Source organism: Capsella rubella, unplaced genomic scaffold (assembly GCF_000375325.1).
Source record: "Capsella rubella cultivar Monte Gargano unplaced genomic scaffold, Caprub1_0 scaffold_7, whole genome shotgun sequence".
In the NCBI taxonomy this organism is placed as follows: Eukaryota; Viridiplantae; Streptophyta; class Magnoliopsida; order Brassicales; family Brassicaceae; genus Capsella; species Capsella rubella.
In genome coordinates, this window is record NW_006238917.1 from 4,656,026 (window position 1) to 4,669,285 (window position 13,260).

Sequence of the window (13,260 nt, forward strand, 5' to 3'; positions counted from 1 at the left end):
TTTCTTTCGTAAGTATAAATTAACAAAAACTCTGATTAATCTTTGTTTATATTTTATAGATATGATGCTATCAATGTAAAGTACGGACTTAATCTAAACTAGTGATGGGTGATCGATCGACACATTGGGAATTTACCGAATATTTACACTAAAAATAAATAAACATTATCTAAGTGTAAACGGTTATTAGAACAAGAAGAAAAAAAGGGAAAAGTTTGGTATGTTTTCCCTAAGTGGATAACAATGAAACCAAAAGAGAATATTGGATAGTAGTGTCCCATGAGACACCTCACAACTAAGATTTCTTGTGACTTTGGTTTTTCTTGAAACTTCCCACCATAACTAACTACATATATTACACAAGCATGGACCCAATTAATCTTACAATATTGTAAGAAACTCTAACTTGTCATCTTCCATCCTTAGCTACATGCATGCTATATATTATTCTATTTCCATACATCATATAAGCTAATATCCACCCCTAACTATAAATATATACATAATTAAACCTATATATGTATCTCTACACAACACCCCTTTCCCTCCCTCTCTCTTTCTCTCCCTCTTCCTCCTTTGCTATTAAGCTCATCTTTGAAACTTTTTCCATGCCCTACTAATATAATCTTCCTAAAGGTTTTTTACATTTACATATAGCTATCAAGCAAGAAAAATCTCACATATGGGTTTGAAAGATATTGGGTCCAAATTGCCGCCGGGCTTTCGGTTCCATCCAAGTGATGAAGAGTTGGTTTGCCACTATCTTTGCAACAAGATTAGGGCCAAATCTGATCAGGGTGATGTTGAGGATGATGAAGTTGATGAAACCTTGAAGGATGCTACTGATCTTGTGGAGATTGACTTGCATATCTGTGAGCCATGGCAGCTTCCAGGTAACATATTGATTTGCTAATTCTGAGATTTAGTTATATATGTACCTTAATCTGATTGCTACTTTTGTGTCTATAAGTTTATATGCTCTTTCCACTCCTGGTTTTTGGTGGGGTTTAAATTGCTTTCATAAAGATTCTTGAAACTTTCCACTGAAAAGATTATTCTTGAAATTAATTGAACATAAAGAAGAAAACAGATTCTTAAAATCAGATTTTATTCCCAGGATCGGTTAATTAGTATTTTATTTTATTTTTTTATATAAAGCATATGAGTTTTTCGCAATTAGAAGATTTTTACTTGTGTGAATTAGTCAGATACTATTGTACACACGAAGATACATACATACACATGTGTGTATAAATACGCGTGCCAGTACTCTTATAATGATTGTAAATATACATATTTACAGATTTACCATATTACTGAATCTTCCTTGTTCTTAAAAATTAATTAGTATTTGAACTGTATCAACTGAAACGGGATGTCTTCATATAAAAAAACTAGATTTTGACTGATTATAATTTGCGTTAATAATAGTTTTAAGACATTCATTTGATTAGCTGAGATGCATGCTAGTTTTTAAAAATAATTGTTTAGATTAATGATAAATAAAAGTCTGGAGGCTGTACAAAAGAGGCAAAATTAGTCATTATAGAGTTCTCGTAAATCAGATTACAAATTTTAATATAAGCGAGCATATATATATATATATATATATATATGCTCACATATATCATCGATGTAGTGTTCATGCTTGTATGCTTATAGTGAATTTTATTTTTGTTTGTGATTACTTTTTTTTATATATACCTTGAGAAATTAAGGAAGCTTTTTTCAAAAGGGGACCGAGAGATATCTTTTAACCCAAAAAAAAAAAAAGAAGGGGACCGAGAATCCTGTTGTCATATTTTGTTTTTCTTGAAAGTTTTATATAGTTGTCTTCGTAATTTTGACTTTTCGGGACTTTGTTAAAATAAGATAACTTGCCGAGTATAAAATTCCAAGTTAGTTAATTTGTTGCATTAAAGAACATCAATCAAAATGTAATTCTAAGAGAATAAAAAAAAAAAAAAAAAAAGTAAAAGTAAGGCTTTGTGTGTAAACACGAAGACCTTTTTTTTTTGCTACATATCACAAGCAACTTTAGAGACTCAAGAAACCTTTAGTTACTTTCATGACCAGCACGATCTTATTGTAATTAGTCGAATATTATATAGTTAAACAAGCAATATAGTACTATTTAAGATATGGTTGAAGGTTGATGATAAGTTGATAATTATGTTTTACGAAAAATAAATTGTGGTCTTATAAATACTCTCCTTCTTAACTAAGGCAAAATAAAGGAATCTTTTTTGAAGTAGTCATCACATGTATTATCTATCTTCTTGATCATCTTCTGTAAGGATCAAATTAATGCGAAACTGACAGGAGGAATGTTTGAGAGAGCAATAATTTCATTCGTTGAAGTCAAAATCGTAATTATTTTTTGCCAAAGCTAATAATACAATGTCTCCTATCCTCTGTCTTGTCTACATCGCAAGTCTTATGTCATCACATTAAACCTTTGACATATCACTGTTTGTAAATGGAAAGCCTGTAAACCCGATCCACAAAAATCAAGTTATGGTGTCCATTGGTATAAAATTATGAGGTTGGGAGACGGGAGTTTAATATTTCTTGTCACTATAATGATTTATTAATTAGAATGTTTATTTTTGTTTACATGATATATAATATTTATAATATAATTTTATTCTCACAGTTTTCTATCTTTTGGTATGTTGTGTACAGATGTGGCAAAGCTGAACGCAAAGGAGTGGTACTTCTTCAGTTTTCGCGATAGAAAATATGCGACTGGGTACCGCACAAACAGAGCGACGATAAGCGGATACTGGAAAGCAACAGGAAAAGATCGAACGGTGATGGATCCACGTACAAGGCAATTGGTAGGGATGAGAAAAACACTGGTCTTCTACAGGAACAGAGCTCCAAATGGGATCAAAACTACTTGGATCATGCACGAGTTCCGTCTTGAATGTCCTAACATCCCACCTAAGGTACTTGATTATTCCCCAACCATTCTTCCTTCTCTCATTGATACTACTAACCATAATTAGTAATCATCATTTCATAATAATTACGTCTTATTAACCATCACTTGCATCGTGCCTAAACTCATGACGACATGTGTCTATTCGTGGATGTCCCATGCATACACACCAAATTAATGGTACCATATATCGAATTGTCTATTATGCCAGCAGTAGTTTAGATTTTGTTATTATTATTTTTATTTTTCTTGGGTAGAAAATTATACTAACTAATTAGCTCACTACAAAAAGATTAGCTCAGCCTTAATTTTTTTTTTTCTGAGTTCATCATAAATGGTCATAAACTCATACTTCAGTACTACGTCATCATATTTATTTAGATGCATCCGATACAATAGACGATCTATATAAACTGGCAATATTTTTTAAAAAATTGAAATAAAGTTAGTCGAGTCTTTTCTATAGAGATATACTAGTGTTAGGTCCATATTCACGTTCGATATATATAGGATTCCTTACAAATATAAACTTAGATATATCTCATACACGCAGGAATCGTTTACTTTTTTAAAAAGTCATAGATATAACAAGCATCAGTGTATGTATATATGAATGCATGGCTGTGCATGGCATTAGCGCATGATGAGATGGCAGCAAGTACAAAGAATGACACATATATATGAAGAAGGAAACAAAAAATAAATAATTAAATGGAAGAAAGAGACAAAAGTGGCTTTAATGCGTGTTTGGTTATTTGCATGCACGAGACCGCACGTAACGTAACATTTCATGCATTTTTATATGCATACGTTTAAATGATTTTTTATTTTGACAATGTCCTCTCGTTTTCTGTCGGTATGTGGACACAGGAAGACTGGGTCTTGTGCAGAGTGTTCAACAAAGGCAGAGACTCATCACTACAAGACAATAATTATAACAATGATCATCAGACTCAAAGGCTTGAAATCATTGACGCTCCGGATCTTAATTACGCCCCTCATTACAACAACCAGTTGCCACCTTTATTATCATCTCCTCCACATCATCAGCAACAAGAGAAGATGAAAATCCAAGTTTGTGATCAGTGGGAGCAGCTAACCAAGCAGCCTTCAATTAGGACCACCGACCATCCCTATCATCAACATTGTCATCATCAAACCGTAGCATGTGGTTGGGAGCAGATGATTATCGGTTCGTTGTCCTCATCGTCGAGCCATGGCCCTGATCACGAGTCCCTGCTAAATTTGCTTTACGTCGACAACAACAACAGTGTCAACATCACGGATGATCATCATCAGAATTATGAGAAGATTTTGTTGTCACCAGAGATGACGAGTTTGGAGCATGACAAGACATGTATGGGATCATCATCGGATGGTGGTATGGTTTCAGACCTTCACGTGGAATGTGGTGGCTTGAGTTTTGAGACCGACAATCTCTTCCCTTTCCATTGAATATACTATTGAAGGGTTTGGCCGATTTGTTGATTCGTGATTTACAAAAAAATATTTCATCTATAGATTTATTACATTATTATACATATAAATTGTGTGGCATTTGGGTATAGGGTTTGTGATTCTAGGGTTCTTAGGATATTGTTATCATTAGCTTGCCTTTAGGTATTCTTCATTTTTCATTTTATGTAAACCATTTGCTATGAATATTATCGTCATAATTAGGTTTCTTTGTTGTAAATAATATTGTAGATACTCAATATCTATCATTGTTTATCATAAACAAAAAGAGACAACATAGTGTATGTATTTTTTTTAATAGCTCCGCTTTAGAAGTTAATGGGGAGATCTGTCAAGGGTTCTCTTCTTCAAAAACTTGGGAAGCGCTGCGACAAAGAGAGGAAGAAAAAAGTTGGGCTCCTCAAATCTGGTTCAAAGGTGCTACTCCTAGAAACTCCTTCCATATGTGGGTTTCAAATCTCAATAGGTTACCCACACGTGCAAGGTTGGTCTCATGGGGGATGAACATCTCCCCTTTGTGCTGCTTATGTTCTGCCTCTATAGAGACAAGAGATCACCTACTTCTCTCTTGTGGTTTTAGCTCTTCGGTCTGGCATATGGTTCAGACTAGATTAAGGTTACCTGTGCTGCTGTTTCAAGACTGGGACTGCCTCCTCTTATGGCTCAAGCTAAGTACAGCCTCGTCTCCTTCCATCCTCAGGAAAATTGCTGCTCATGCCACAGTCTATGCTATATGGAAACAGAGAAATAATCTGCTCCATAACCTCCAGATTATTCCTTCGTCAACTATTTTCAAATCTATTGACAGAGAAGTCATCAATTCTATCTCTGCAAGATGTCATCGCAAAAGTTTCAGAAAACTAATGCGTCTATGGATCCGATGAAGAACTGCTCTCTTGGGTTTTGTTATTTGCTTCCTTGCTTTTTCTCTCTTTTTGCCAAGGAACCAAATGTTTAGGTTTTCTTTATGTAAATCCAAACCACTTTCATTTTATATGATATTTACCAGTTAGCAAAAAAAAAAGAAGTTAAGAAAGAGAGAGTTCATATTAGGTTACGTACAGAATCCAACATTGCATTTTACTTCACTTCAAAGTTCAAACAATTGGAACTAATCATAATCAAAACTTTTTATCCAGGAATGTAAATTAAATCTAAGGTAAGATTAGTAAACTAGAACTATGTAATGGAGATTAATACACGCAAAATGAAAAAAAAAATGAAAAAGGATTTGGATATTCCTTGGAAAAGAATGAAATTCCATTTCTGTCATAAACAAAATAGACGTGTAACGCCATTCTAAAGGACTGTTTGGCGAATTGGATAATTTTTTATCGCAATAAACTAGGACCGTTTGCAAACGTAACGAAGTTAAATGCATTTGGGCCTTCTTCAGGCCCATATAATCTACAAATGCGCGTAATAATTCCAACAACATGTAAAAGCATGGGAATTTTAGAAATAAGAAGAAAAACAAACTCTTTTTAAGTTTCTATATATATATATAGTTTTTTTTTTAACCCTTAAAATCAAAATCTTCTCACTTCTCATAATTCTTATTTCTTTTTCTTTTCATAACATATACTCTTTTTGTATTACACAATTAAAAAATTTCTAAAATAAAATTCTGATAGAAAGAAGAAAAAAATAGTTCAAGATAAAATAAAAAAAACCTACCATACGATTCTGTTTTGTGGAAAGTAAAAATAAATAGAGAAAAAAACCGGCGCAAGAAATATGTAACTCGAACTTCCTTTTATTTATGAGAAGAAAGTGTTATTACAAGTAAGGTGCCGCAGACACGTAGTTTACACAACCGTTAAAGGCATGATTACAAAGTGACCATACACTTTATTTAGAAAAAGAAAAAACGGTTCATTTAAGCCTCGACGATCTCCTCGATAAAAGGTTGTTGTTGCCTACCAGCGGATCGAGTCAAGGTGGTCTCAAGGGTGTTAAACTTGATCCTCCTAGCTTCCTCGGGGGAGACCTGGAAACCATTTGAGATGACCGCTAATGGCAATCCCCTCAAGAGCGAGGTTCGTCCAGCCAAAGTGCTGATCATAGCGTTTTCGTTAGTCTTGAAAGAGATCCACTCGAAGTTGTTTCCGTGGGACTGGACAACGTATGCGAACCCTTGTGGGATGACCACGAGCTGTCCCTTCTGCACCTGCTGGTCCAACACATTCTGTCCGTTGTCGTTCACAACTTGGATCCTTCCTTGTCCTCCGGTGCAGTACAAGATCTCGTTAGCGTTCATGTTGTATTTTGGAAGTACCATAGCATTCTGCAACATTTCATACATGATCAGTTGTTGTCCGTCACATGTAGCCTCCGATTTTAATATGTTTTGTTTTGTTTTTTTTGAAAAAGATTTTTAATATGTTTTGTTAGGGGAAATAATTAATATCAACCATGTAAATATAGTGGATTATATAAGTTTAGTGACTTAATATCCATATATCTACAACTAAATATCTACTAAATTTAATTATAATTTGTATACTATCCCTAATTTATCTTTTCACGGTTGATTTCTCTATATTTGTATAAAGTAAAAGAAACATATACTTACACCCTGGATACTGCCACGGGTGGCGCTGAGCCTGATGAACTGCAAGATGGGCAAGGTGTAGCTGTTAACGGTGGTCATACGACCTAGGTTGGGCTTGTATACGTCAGCACGAGCAGGGTCGTCAATGTTTTCGTGGGACCTCATGCTGCAGATAGTCTCCTCAAGGCCGTTGTCTTGTGGGCCACGTGGGCGTCTCCTCTCTTCGCTCTCGTAGGGTTGTCTCAAAGGTGGTCGCACGACCTGGAAAGGTCCCTTAACACGAACGATGTTTCCTCGGTTGTCTTGTTGGTTCTGAAGCTCCTGAGCCAACTGAACGTCAATTTTCAATGCCTGAGCAATGACCTGAGCGTCGAAGCCGCTCCACATGTTCTTCTGTTCTTGTTGTTGCTGTGGACCGCCAAAGCCACCCTGTTGGTTGTTTCCGGCCAAATGGAACACCTATAACACCGAATCAACAAATGCAAAACATTTATATATTATTTAAACTGATACGGTAGATATTCTAATAATGAGTGAGCATGTTGAGTATATATGATTACTCTAGGGTTACGGTCGAGTTGGTTTTGGTAGTTGGCGATGTCGAGAAGAGCGATGATGACAAGTGGCTGTTCTCCGGTGTTGTAGATCCAATGGGCAGAGCCTGGAGTGATGGCACAGATGTCTCCCTGGCGAACATGTTCCACCTTCTGGTGCATGTCACGGAACCCTTGTTGTTGCTGTTGTCCCTGTTGTCCCTGTTGTCCCTGGCCTCCCCATGGTTGTCGTCCCTGTTGTCCCTGTCTTTGTTCTTGCTGTTGTTCTTGCATGGGCTGCGAGTCCATGAAGGTCTCAGCACATCCAGGGACCACTCTTCCGCTAATACCCTTTCCTGTAAATTAATTTTATATACAGAATAGAGTTATCGTACGGTGAATCTATTGTATTCTTCATTAATTAAAACGTGATATATACGTATTTGATTGAAAGGGCTATCATGTTTGTGTAAATTGATATAGACCTTGAACAACGTATGAGATCTTCGGGGAAGTGAAGAAGGTGGGCAAGTAGAGACCGCCTTGTTCGATCACATAACGAGCGACGGAGACACCAGCACATCGGAGTTGAGGGTGGTTGTGATCCCAGTACTCGATCTGACCGGCCTCACTCTTGATAGTTTCGGTGGCTTGGAGAACGTCCAGGTTATCAAGGTTACACTCGTTCTGCAGCTGAGGAGGAACCCCAAGAGACTGCCTTGCAAGGCAGCCGTTAAGGACGAGGAGAACCCCGAAGGTCGCAACGAGGAGATTGCCGAGCTTAACCATTTTCTTTTTGTTTGTTGTGAGAGATGGATGAAGAAGAACGAGGCTTAGCAGTAGTTTATATACTGTCGAGTGAGCTCAATGTTTATGCCACCTAAGATTGGGTTTGCATGGGGTCATGAGTCTATGGTTTTAACACGTCAGTCTGTGAGCTCGAGCAAGTGTCTCTTGATGTTCATGCGCGTAGCTCACTCTCCGCGTATGCCAAAACACGACAAATTCAAATGTATCTATCTCAATTTTTAGCTTCACGTTATGTTATTATCCATATAGAAAAACTCTACTAGATTTATCATTTAATAACGTCTCGGGATCATAGAATCTCTTAAACATGATATATAATTGAACTTAAACACAGCAGGAGAAAATCAAAGTTTAACAATTAACACATCATTAACATCACCAGTGATATATATTGAATATTTTGGCGATGTGATCGAAGAGAGCGTATAAACAAAATAAAATTTTAAAATAGAGAGTTAGGAAGGAAACAAGGTGCCACATGAGAGAGACGCGGCGACACTAGGCGTGTTTGATCCGTTGTACTTGTATCTGCTGCGACTTGACTCGACAACTGTTCGGTTGCATGTTTAGCCGCGGTGACAAGTGTCTGACATTTATACTAAATAGGCTTATCAAAACCAAAACCAAGCCCAATAAAGTATTCTTTATTCACCATTAAGCCCAGCTAACGTATCTAATTGCCCATAGCGTGAGCCCAAAGAAAAAAAAAAAAAAAAATGCGACACCGTCCCGTTTCTCCAATAGAAGTCAGAGAGCTTAAACCCTAAACCCCTTTCTCACGATCTTCCCCTTTCTCCAGTAGCCAAGGTTTCAGGTACGCTTCTCGCCATTTCGCTTTTGTATTTTGTTTAACGGGTGTGTATCAATTGATTCCTTTCGAAATTTTAGTGAACGAGTGAATTTTGGAGGTGGCTGAGAGAGTTTTCTGCTCGAAGTTAATTACTTGCTGTTTATACCAAAGATGCGAGTGTTGCTGTTTGATTGATTAGAAGTGTTTTGAGCATGTGGGTTCGTTAAATTTTATAGCTTTTACGATTTCGTGTGCTGAAATTTGACTTCATTTTGATTCTGTTACTTGACTCTTTTGGTAGCTATAAGTTAAAGTTGCATAAGTGAGTAGATCTGAGTCTGATTCTTGGGTGCATGTTTGTGTATTCTGTTTCTCTGCACTTGGATATTGATTTTAATTTTTTGAAATATTGGGAGTGTTCTAGAAAGAAGGATGAATATCAACGTCAAAGTTCCGAAGGTACCAGGTGGTGGTGCCATTTCAGCGCTGCTTAAGGTTGGGATTATCGGTGGGCTTGGTCTCTATGGTGCCACACACAGTCTCTACAATGTTGACGGAGGACATCGTGCCATTATGTTCAATCGTTTTATCGGTATCAAAGATAAGGTGAGTCACTGTTTCTTCAAATTGGGGTTTTTGGTTTTGTAGTGAATGTATTTTCCCAAAGAGTTCTTTTGCGGTTTGTGACATTTGAATGGAAATTGTCTAGGATTATTTGTTATTTAAATCTGATTCTCTTTTGTGTAAACACTGAGGCTGATTTGTTGTCTATGTTTGGTATCAGTCATGATATCATGTTGTTCTGCTGTAACCATTGAGCATATTAAGAGTCTTGTTAATTCACAAGTAGGTGATAACCTTATATTTCGCAGGTTTACCCTGAGGGCACACACCTTATGATTCCTTGGTTCGAAAGGCCGGTCATCTATGACGTTCGCGCTCGACCTTACCTTGTTGAGAGTACATCCGGAAGCCGCGATCTCCAGATGGTACTCTGCTTCAACTCCTCACATTTTTATTCACTTTTTTTTTGAGGATTTAGGGAATGTGAAGTCTTTCGCTTCAACCGTCACATGGTTTGCTTATATGCCACTGTGATGTAATAATGTCAACGCTCAACTTCATAAGCTTTAAGTTTGTGGGTTTTGAAACTTTCAGGTGAAAATTGGGCTTAGGGTTCTCACGCGTCCCATGGCAGACCAGTTACCTGAAATCTACAGATCCCTTGGTGAGAACTACAGCGAGAGAGTTCTGCCTTCCATAATCCACGAGACTTTGAAAGCTGTGGTTGCTCAGTACAATGCAAGCCAGCTTATTACTCAGAGAGAGGTATACAAGTGACTGTAAATATATGATAATCTTTCCCTCTTTCTTAGTGAAGTTAACAAAGATAGTTTTTGGGCTACTCTTAGGCGGTCAGTAGGGAGATCAGGAAGATTCTGACTGCACGAGCTGCAAACTTCAACGTCGCGCTTGATGATGTGTCCATCACGACCCTGACATTCGGGAAGGAGTTCACCGCTGCCATTGAAGCAAAGCAGGTGGCGGCTCAAGAGGCTGAGCGAGCCAAGTTCATCGTTGAGAAGGCTGAACAAGACAAGAGAAGTGCAGTTATCCGTGCACAGGTAAAGCTGAGCTTCTCTACAATTCCACTTATCTAAAATCTGAGACCGAAATTGTTGTGTGACAACCTTGTCATGGCTTGTGTAGGGAGAAGCCAAGAGTGCTCAGCTCATTGGTCAAGCAATTGCAAACAACCAAGCGTTTATCACACTCAGGAAGATCGAGGCTGCAAGAGAGATTGCGCAGACCATAGCAAACTCGGCGAACAAGGTGTACTTGAGCTCAGACGATCTGTTGCTTAACCTACAAGAGATGAATTTGGATGTAGATGCAAAGAAGTAGAGAGGCTTCTTAAGTAAAATCTCATGTGCTTCATGTCGTCTTTTCAATTCCTCAGATCCTTTGGAAGAAGAGTTCGATTTGTAACCACTAAAAAACTTTTAAAAGTTGTTCTTGGAATCACCTACCTCAAGGTGAAAATGGGTCACCATTAAAGAGAAAAGACTGAATGAGTTAATTGTAATGAACTTGTCGTTTGGGGGAAAAAAAAAAGAGGTTTGCATTTGGTTAAATGAAAAAAGTGATTTATTTTTCCTTTCGAAATAACGAGTGTCAATTGTCAAATGGCTAATCTACTGCTTAAGACATCCGAAGTCTGTAGGCGCTATTTAGTTCTCTGCCGACAAGATATGAAAATGAATAAATGTACCAAAAGACAAGGGAGATCTTTGTACATTTTTTCACGATCAGTCCAAGGAATTTAAATTGTACAAAGCAAATAAAAAAGGGGGAGAAAAAAAATTATGACAAAAAGAAAAACAAGTTACGTATTTAAGTTTGCACAGTAACTTTTAAGTTATTTTCAATGTATGTTTATGTAGTAATATGAAGTATAATGCTTATATACCCTTTCTCTTATTTTACGACCGTTGATATAAAATTTGATTTTCTTTTCAAGGGATAAAAGGTTGAGAGTCATGAGCCAAATGGTTCTGTATCCCGGTCTGATTAAACGAGATAAGAGCCGGAATATTGTGATAATACTCACCGGCTCCGGCCGTTCCCCCTCCACCGCCGTTGCTCTTGACGTTACTGTTGTTATGATGAAGATGGTAATGAAGGTGTCGGCCACTACTTCCACCGAGGCCTTGGAGGTAAGGTCGGTCTTTAGCCGTGGCTGCTGCAGCGACTGAGCCACCACATTGGCGTGGTTGAGTCTGGTAGAAGACTTTGGAGACGACGAGCTCTCCTTCTTTCTCTTCCTCGTTGGTACCAAGATGATATTGATGCATTACCCAATTAGTCTTCTCGGGCTTTTTTTGTTTGCCGTAGTTTGTGTAGAGCACTAGGATTTTCTTGTAGCCTCTCACTCTTCCACCGGCTAGAACTGGCCGTGTTTTGCCGGTTTTGTGCCACCGTGTCTCGCCACCAACTTCGGAATCAGTGTGGACTTTACGTCGTTTTCTTGTTCCCGTCGTGTATGCCTTCGACGGCCGGTGGAAAAAATGACGGACAGTCCCGTCCTTGTTCACTCCTATATATATATATTCAACGACTAATTAGCATTCATCAAACATTTTCTTCTATTTAACCTTTTTATCAAATATCATTCAATTATTAATTTTCAACATATTTTTGGAGTTTTCACTAATCATATACTAGCTAGTGGAAACAAATAACAAAATTTGATCATCAACCCTAATTATAATTAATGCTATTATTTGTATGTAACATATTTTTCAGATGGATGGCACTAAATCTATAGAAATCAAACATTAAATTATTAATGTATAGAAAAATAGTATACACTATACAAGAACAATAGATATGTAATCAATCTTTTAAAGTATCATAAAAGTTATATATGTTCTTTTTCCATGTCAGATTATTTAGATCATATGAAAATGAAAAATATAAATATATACTAGATTCGGACCCGCGCTACAGCGCGGGGGAAAATTGTCTGGTTTTGTTTTTTGTTTTTTTCTTTCAAATGTCGATTGTAAAATTTGATGTTTTATTTTAAGTATGTAATTGTGTTGGGTTGGAAAATTTAACGTTTAAAATAGAATATGATAGCGTGGTTCCCGTATGAGCTTAATTTTCCGATGTTTTGAAAATGGCATTTGGGGATAAAAGATTGTTGGTGTTATACAATTGAAACATTTATTAAGTTAATGTGGGTTTAATAAAGTTTATATACTCAAGTTAGTAACTAATTGTATGTAATATTTATAACATTATTAAGCTAAACTGTTATTTTGCTAAGTAATATTGATGAAGTATGTGTTTATATTTCTAAATTGAACCTTTAGTAGGTTTGTATCATCATGTTGACAACAATTTATATTTTTGTTCATGTTTACTTTTTTTTTACCAATATTAACGATGGCTTCTCAAATCCTTATTACGGAAACACTAAGACTATCTCCAAAGAGGGATCCTTAAGTCAAAATTAGAATTTATGTTGATTTAAAATAAATGTAAATGTAATTAAATGATAAAGAGCGCTCCTTATTAAAAGACTTTAAAAAGCGGTTGCTAAAGGACGTGGCAAAATAATATTGGTTGTGGCAAACATACATTTTTT

At 36.7% G+C, this 13,260-nt stretch overlaps 5 protein-coding genes across 7 annotated transcripts in view; 3 read left to right on the top strand and 2 right to left on the bottom strand.

Moving 5' to 3' along the window:
• The first annotated feature begins 439 nt into the window (after window positions 1-439).
• Window positions 440-4,632, top strand: LOC17879927 (NAC domain-containing protein 21/22). Its single transcript, XM_006283956.2, has 3 exons — window positions 440-893; window positions 2,686-2,951; window positions 3,815-4,632. Exons 1-3 carry the CDS (start codon window positions 683-685, stop codon window positions 4,397-4,399), a joined length of 1,062 nt encoding a protein of 353 aa, XP_006284018.1. The 5' UTR covers window positions 440-682; the 3' UTR covers window positions 4,400-4,632.
• Window positions 4,633-4,717: 85 nt separating this feature from the next.
• Window positions 4,718-5,304, top strand: LOC111829598. Its single transcript, XM_023779084.1, has one exon. The coding sequence runs from the start codon at window positions 4,864-4,866 to the stop codon at window positions 5,302-5,304; it is 441 nt and encodes a 146-aa protein (XP_023634852.1). The 5' UTR covers window positions 4,718-4,863.
• An 852-nt stretch (window positions 5,305-6,156) lies between these two features.
• LOC17879344 (12S seed storage protein CRC) lies at window positions 6,157-8,333 on the bottom strand. The gene is made up of 4 exons (XM_006282758.2): window positions 7,993-8,333; window positions 7,535-7,863; window positions 6,996-7,433; window positions 6,157-6,707 (listed from the first exon to the last, which is right to left on the bottom strand). Exons 1-4 carry the CDS (start codon window positions 8,294-8,296, stop codon window positions 6,300-6,302), a joined length of 1,479 nt encoding a protein of 492 aa, XP_006282820.1. The 5' UTR covers window positions 8,297-8,333; the 3' UTR covers window positions 6,157-6,299.
• Window positions 8,334-9,023: 690 nt separating this feature from the next.
• LOC17880250 (prohibitin-1, mitochondrial) lies at window positions 9,024-11,242 on the top strand. Of its 3 annotated transcripts, none has more exons than XM_023777924.1 (6): window positions 9,024-9,131; window positions 9,524-9,713; window positions 9,980-10,096; window positions 10,266-10,436; window positions 10,520-10,732; window positions 10,818-11,242. In XM_023777924.1, exons 2-6 carry the CDS (start codon window positions 9,540-9,542, stop codon window positions 11,010-11,012), a joined length of 870 nt encoding a protein of 289 aa, XP_023633692.1. In that variant the 5' UTR covers window positions 9,024-9,131; window positions 9,524-9,539; the 3' UTR covers window positions 11,013-11,242. The 3 variants fall into 3 exon arrangements, with proteins under 3 accessions (XP_023633692.1, XP_006284238.1, XP_023633693.1); XM_006284176.2 differs by having other exon boundaries at window positions 9,025-9,131; window positions 9,532-9,713; XM_023777925.1 differs by lacking the exon at window positions 9,024-9,131 and adding an exon at window positions 9,217-9,321 and having other exon boundaries at window positions 9,532-9,713.
• Window positions 11,243-11,471: 229 nt separating this feature from the next.
• LOC17877768 (NAC domain-containing protein 73) overlaps window positions 11,472-13,260 on the bottom strand; it is a 3,451-nt gene continuing 1,662 nt past the window's right edge. Inside the window, exon 3 of the mRNA XM_006282919.2 lies at window positions 11,472-12,204. Coding sequence (XP_006282981.2) covers window positions 11,624-12,204 — 581 coding nt within the window. The 3' untranslated portion in view covers window positions 11,472-11,623. The remainder of the gene's footprint in view (window positions 12,205-13,260) is intronic.